Raw genomic sequence first — 6,000 nt, 5'->3', positions numbered from 1 at the left:
GGGGGCGGGGGCAGCAGCAGGCGTGGGCTTGGTGTGGGCGGGGCTTGCGTGGGGGCTGGCGATGTAGACTTTTTTGCCGGCGCTCCCAGGTGGTTTGGACGGGGAGAAGTCTGTAATGAAGACTATTCCTTCACTGGTCAGCACTGATGACCAACAGCATGAGAAAGAAACCAGAGAAACAGAAGAAGAGCAGCATCAGAAAGCAGCTCATCACAGCTAACCCTAACCATATTTAACCCAACCCTAACCATATTTAACCCAACCCTAACCATATTTAACCCAACCCTAACCATATTTAACCAAACGCTAACCATATTTAACCAAACGCTAACCATATTTAACCAACCCTAACCATATTTAACCCAACGCTAACCATATTTAACCCAACCCTAACCATATTTAACCCAACCCTAACCATATTTAACTCAACCCTAACCATATTTAACCAACCCTAACCATATTTAACTCAACCCTAACCATATTTAACCAACCCTAACCATATTTAACCAACCCTAACCATATTTAACCCAACGCTAACCATATTTAACCCAACCCTAACCATATTTAACCCAACCCTAACCATATTTAACCCAACCCTAACCATATTTAACCCAACCCTAACCATATTTAACCCAACCCTAACCATATTTAACCCAACCCTAACCATATTTAACCCAACCCTAACCATATTTAACCAACCCTAACCATATTTAACCAACCCTAACCATATTTAACCCAACGCTAACCATATTTAACCCAACCCTAACCATATTTAACCCAACCCTAACCATATTTAACTCAACCCTAACCATATTTAACCAACCCTAACCATATTTAACCCAACCCTAACCATATTTAACCCAACCCTAACCATATTTAACCCAACCCTAACCATATTTAACTCAACCCTAACCATATTTAACCAACCCTAACCATATTTAACCAACCCTAACCATATTTAACCCAACGCTAACCATATTTAACCCAACCCTAACCATATTTAACCCAACCCTAACCATATTTAACCCAACCCTAACCATATTTAACCCAACCCTAACCATATTTAACCCAACCCTAACCATATTTAACCCAACCCTAACCATATTTAACTCAACCCTAACCATATTTAACCAACCCTAACCATATTTAACCAACCCTAACCATATTTAACCCAACGCTAACCATATTTAACCCAACCCTAACCATATTTAACCCAACCCTAACCATATTTAACTCAACCCTAACCATATTTAACCAACCCTAACCATATTTAACCAACCCTAACCATATTTAACCCAACCCTAACCATATTTAACCCAACCCTAACCATATTTAACCCAACCCTAACCATATTTAACCCAACCCTAACCATATTTAACTCAACCCTAACCATATTTAACCAACCCTAACCATATTTAACCAACCCTAACCATATTTAACCCAACGCTAACCATATTTAACCCAACCCTAACCATATTTAACCCAACCCTAACCCCGTGTATAAGTTCCACAGTCCAGGCTGTGGAACTCATGTTAGTGTCGGTTTCACATCCAGACCAATCTGATCTACAGTCAAATAATAACAGCAGAAGAACCCACAAAAAAGAATGACTGCAGATTTACTACTGGGTTTGATGGGAAAAAAACTATTACACTATGTCTATAAATAATGACAACTTCAAATGTTTGTCTTTGTTTTAATGCAAAAAATAACATTAAATGATGAAAATACTTACATTTCCAAACTATCCTGTAACAATAAAATGTGAATAACCTGCAGAAGTGGAGGCAGAATACTGGTAAAATTGCACTGATTTTTCTGAAGAAATGTTTGTTTTTCCAGGTTATTCACATCTTTTTTGTTTGGATAGTTTATAAAAGTAAATATTTTCACAATTTAATGTGTTTTTTGCACTAAAACACAGACAAAAATTTGCAGTTGTCGTTATCTCTAGGTTATTCTGTTATTATTTTAGTGGTCTGGTCCACTGCAGATCAAATGGGGCTGAATGTGGAACCTGAAAGAACAGGAGTTTGAGAGCCCTGTTCTAAATGAATGTATGCCACTGTGGATCCTGTCAGGGGTTGACTTACAGGCCATATTGCAGGGGTCAAAGGGATCAAAAGAGAAGGACAAGATGTTCTCAGCGTAGCTCTTCTTCCAGAGTTTGGTTCCTGTGTCTCCGTTCCACAGGACGATGTAGTTTGGAGGGTGGACGGCCAGCAGCAGATCCCGAGATGCATCCTGATTCCACAACCATTCCAGGTCTGGAGAAGAAGGACAGCCAATCAATGAAGACGACCAAGAAAGTCAGTGGACGGAGGTTTAGGCCCAGTCCCAATTCACCCCTTCCCCTTCCCCCTGCCCCTGGGCCCTGGCACTTCCCCCTCCCCCTTAGCCCCTCCCCCTTTAACCCCAGTTCTAAGGGGTAGTGGTGTAAACATTCCTCTCTGAAATGGTCCAACCCTTCCAAATCTGCATTCGGACGGTCAAACAGCCCTCCCCCTTAGCCCCTCCCCTCTGACTCATTGAGAATCAGAACACCCCTACCCCTTCTTGTGAACATGCTAAATGGAGGGGTAGGGCTAAGGGAGAGGGGCCAAGGGGTGAATTGGAATTGGGCCTTACACCGTGTTTCCACTCTGTGGAACTGGCTCGGCTCGGGTACCAGGTCTTATTCCAGACCGTTTCCATTCCAGGATGCTACCCACTTTACAGTACCTGGTCGTCATAGCAATGGATGCAGCTTGTTACTTCTGTGTGCTCTGCTCACAGTTGCTGATAAACTCACTGGTTGCCTGTTGTCTGGTCAAACTCCTGCTGAATGTTTGCGTCTGAACCTCCTGGACAAACCATGGTGGAGTTTTACAGACTGTCATCATGTGGATTCACCTACTGACAGATTTACTGGAAAAGGGCAGGGCACACACACCACTCTGACCAATCAGTGGTCTGCAGTGTTTACACGACATGTTTTAGTATCTGGTCCCCAGTCCTGGAACCTCAGCGGAGGAGGTACCAAAAACTAGTACCAGGGTACCAGATTCCAGGACCTTTTTTGTAATGGAAACGCAAAAAGGCTGAGTGGAGTCGAGTCGAGTTGAGCCGATACCACACCACATAGCGGAAACGAAGCATTAGTGTGTACACATCTGTGATCAGAAGAGAATTTGAATAAAAAACAACAGCTCAACGCTGGCTTCTTTTCAGGGTGTCCCTCTTCCTGTAGTGAGCTGACGGATACAGAGCCAGGACTGACCGGGGTTTGGAGGGGGCGGCTTACCCTGGATTGGTTTGGAGTGCTCCTGGATCTCACAGTGGGCCGTACCGCTCACCACATCCCATACGATGATCTTCCCCGAGGCATCGCCCGAAGCCAGACGCAAGCAGTACGGCGAGCTCAGGTTGTGGTAGTAGTTTTCTCTGGACCATTTCACCTGGGGACACAAAAACGAGTTAATTTCCAGGTGCAAGAGAGACTGCCCTTCCTCCCGCTGAGGGGTTTACCCCACCCTTCCTCCACGTTCCTCCTGCGCCAGAACCGTCACGAGCACGACTAAAACGCCCCATCTTTAAGGGGCTTGCAAGACGGAGCCGGCCGCGTCTGCGGTTTCCGGGTCATTTACTCACAGTCCTGCTCTGAAAAATCGATCTCATCCACCATTAATCAATTATACAAAATTAAAAAGAAATTGATCCAAAATGGACCAAATCGATTTTTTTACTCAGCCCTGGTAGACACTGTCCCAATGAAGATACAAAACAATGAATCCAACCAGTAGTTTCAGAGAAAATGTTTGAAGAAATTACTTATGCGGACGACAATAAAGATGATGATGATGAAGACACCAGACACAGCATCTTCACAACAGCTCATGGCCAATTGACCGCTGAGATAAAAATAAAAATGAGAAGTATTTCTACAGCAGATGAGGTTTCAATAGTTCAAAAGTTGATGCCATTATTTAAATCCAGACAAACAGAAATCTGGAGAGCGATGTCAATGATCCAGGAGCCAGCAGTGGTAATATAGTGGTCATCATTTATTTTATTACCTCCGCCAGGAGGTACTGTGATCGCTTTGCTTTGTGTGTGTGCATGTGCATGTTTGTTTGTTAGCAAGATATCTCAAAAAGTTATGGATGGATTTTCATGAAATTTTCAGGAAATGTTGGCACATGGAAGAAATTATTACATTTTGGTGGTGATTGTGGGGGGGCAGATCTGTCTTGGTGAAGGTCTGCGCTCTCTGAGTGCTTTTCTTGTTAGATGTGTGTTTGTGACTGTGTCCACTCTGTTTGAATGTAGTGGTCATCGTTTCTTAGATGTGTGTTTGTGACTGTGTCCACTCTGTTTGAATGTAGTGGTCATCGTTTCTTAGATGTGTGTTTGTGACTGTGTCCACTCTGTTTGAATGTAGTGGTCATCCTTTCTTAGATGTGTGTTTGTGACTGTGTCCACTCTGTTTGAATGTAGTGGTCATCCTTTCTTAGATGTGTGTTTGTGACTGTGTCCACTCTGTTTGAATGCAGTGGTCATCCTTTCTTAGATGTGTGTTTGTGACTGTGTCCACTCTGTTTGAATGTAGTGGTCATCCTTTCTTAGATGTGTGTTTGTGACTGTGTCCACTCTGTTTGAATGTAGTGGTCATCCTTTCTTAGATGTGTGTCTGTGACTGTGTCCACTCTGTTTGAATGTAGTGGTCATCCTTTCTTAGATGTGTGTTTGTGACTGTGTCCACTCTGTTTGAATGTAGTGGTCATCCTTTCTTAGATGTGTGTTTGTGACTGTGTCCACTCTGTTTGAATGTAGTGGTCATCCTTTCTTAGATGTGTGTTTGTGACTGTGTCCACTCTGTTTGAATGTAGTGGTCATCCTTTCTTAGATGTGTGTTTGTGACTGTGTCCACTCTGTTTGAATGTAGTGGTCATCCTTTCTTAGATGTGTGTTTGTGACTGTGTCCACTCTGTTTGAATGTAGTGGTCATCCATTCTTAGATGTGTGTTTGTGACTGTGTCCACTCTGTTTGAATGTAGTGGTCATCGTTTCTTAGATGTGTGTTTGTGACTGTGTCCACTCTGTTTGAATGTAGTGGTCATCGTTTCTTAGATGTGTGTTTGTGACTGTGTCCACTCTGTTTGAATGTAGTGGTCATCCTTTCTTAGATGTGTGTTTGTGACTGTGTCCACTCTGTTTGAATGTAGTGGTCATCCTTTCTTAGACGTGTGTTTGTGACTGTGTCCACTCTGTTTGAATGTAGTGGTCATCCTTTCTTAGACGTGTGTTTGTGACTGTGTCCACTCTGTTTGAATGTAGTGGTCATCCTTTCTTAGATGTGTGTTTGTGACTGTGTCCACTCTGTTTGAATGTAGCGGTCATCCTTTCTTAGATGTGTGTTTGTGACTGTGTCCACTCTGTTTGAATGTAGCGGTCATCCTTTCTTAGATGTGTGTTTGTGACTGTGTCCACTCTGTTTGAATGTAGCGGTCATCCTTTCTTAGATGTGTGTTTGTGACTGTGTCCACTCTGTTTGAATGTAGCGGTCATCGTTTCTTAGATGTGTGTTTGTGACTGTGTCCACTCTGTTTGAATGTAGCGGTCATCCTTTCTTAGATGTGTGTTTGTGACTGTGTCCACTCTGTTTGAATGTAGCGGTCATCCTTTCTTAGATGTGTGTTTGTGACTGTGTCCACTCTGTTTGAATGTAGCGGTCATCCTTTCTTAGATGTGTGTCTGTGACTGTGTCCACTCTGTTTGAATGTAGCGGTCATCCTTTCTTAGATGTGTGTTTGTGACTGTGTCCACTCTGTTTGAATGTAGCGGTCATCCTTTCTTAGACGTGTGTTTGTGACTGTGTCCACTCTGTTTGAATGTAGTGGTCATCCTTTCTTAGACGTGTGTTTGTGACTGTGTCCACTCTGTTTGAATGTAGTGGTCATCCTTTCTTAGATGTGTGTTTGTGACTGTGTCCACTCTGTTTGAATGTAGTGGTCATCCTT

General features: G+C 43.1%; 1 protein-coding gene across 1 annotated transcript in view; it reads right to left on the bottom strand.

Moving 5' to 3' along the window:
- Window positions 1–6: 6 nt before the first annotated feature.
- LOC115416898 (WD repeat-containing protein 11-like) overlaps window positions 7–6,000 on the bottom strand; it is a gene marked incomplete at its 3' end in the record, with an annotated part of 36,985 nt that continues 30,991 nt past the window's right edge. The window contains exons 3-5 of the mRNA XM_030130771.1: window positions 3,285–3,438; window positions 2,095–2,268; window positions 7–143 (exon numbers count right to left, since the gene is read on the bottom strand). Coding sequence (XP_029986631.1) covers window positions 7–143; window positions 2,095–2,268; window positions 3,285–3,438 — 465 coding nt within the window. The remainder of the gene's footprint in view (window positions 144–2,094; window positions 2,269–3,284; window positions 3,439–6,000) is intronic.

The sequence above is a fragment of the Sphaeramia orbicularis genome, unplaced genomic scaffold (genome assembly GCF_902148855.1).
Source record: "Sphaeramia orbicularis unplaced genomic scaffold, fSphaOr1.1, whole genome shotgun sequence".
Taxonomy (NCBI): domain Eukaryota; kingdom Metazoa; phylum Chordata; class Actinopteri; order Kurtiformes; family Apogonidae; genus Sphaeramia; species Sphaeramia orbicularis.
Note: the sequence above shows the minus strand (reverse complement) of the source record. Positions and strands in the feature narration are given on the sequence as shown.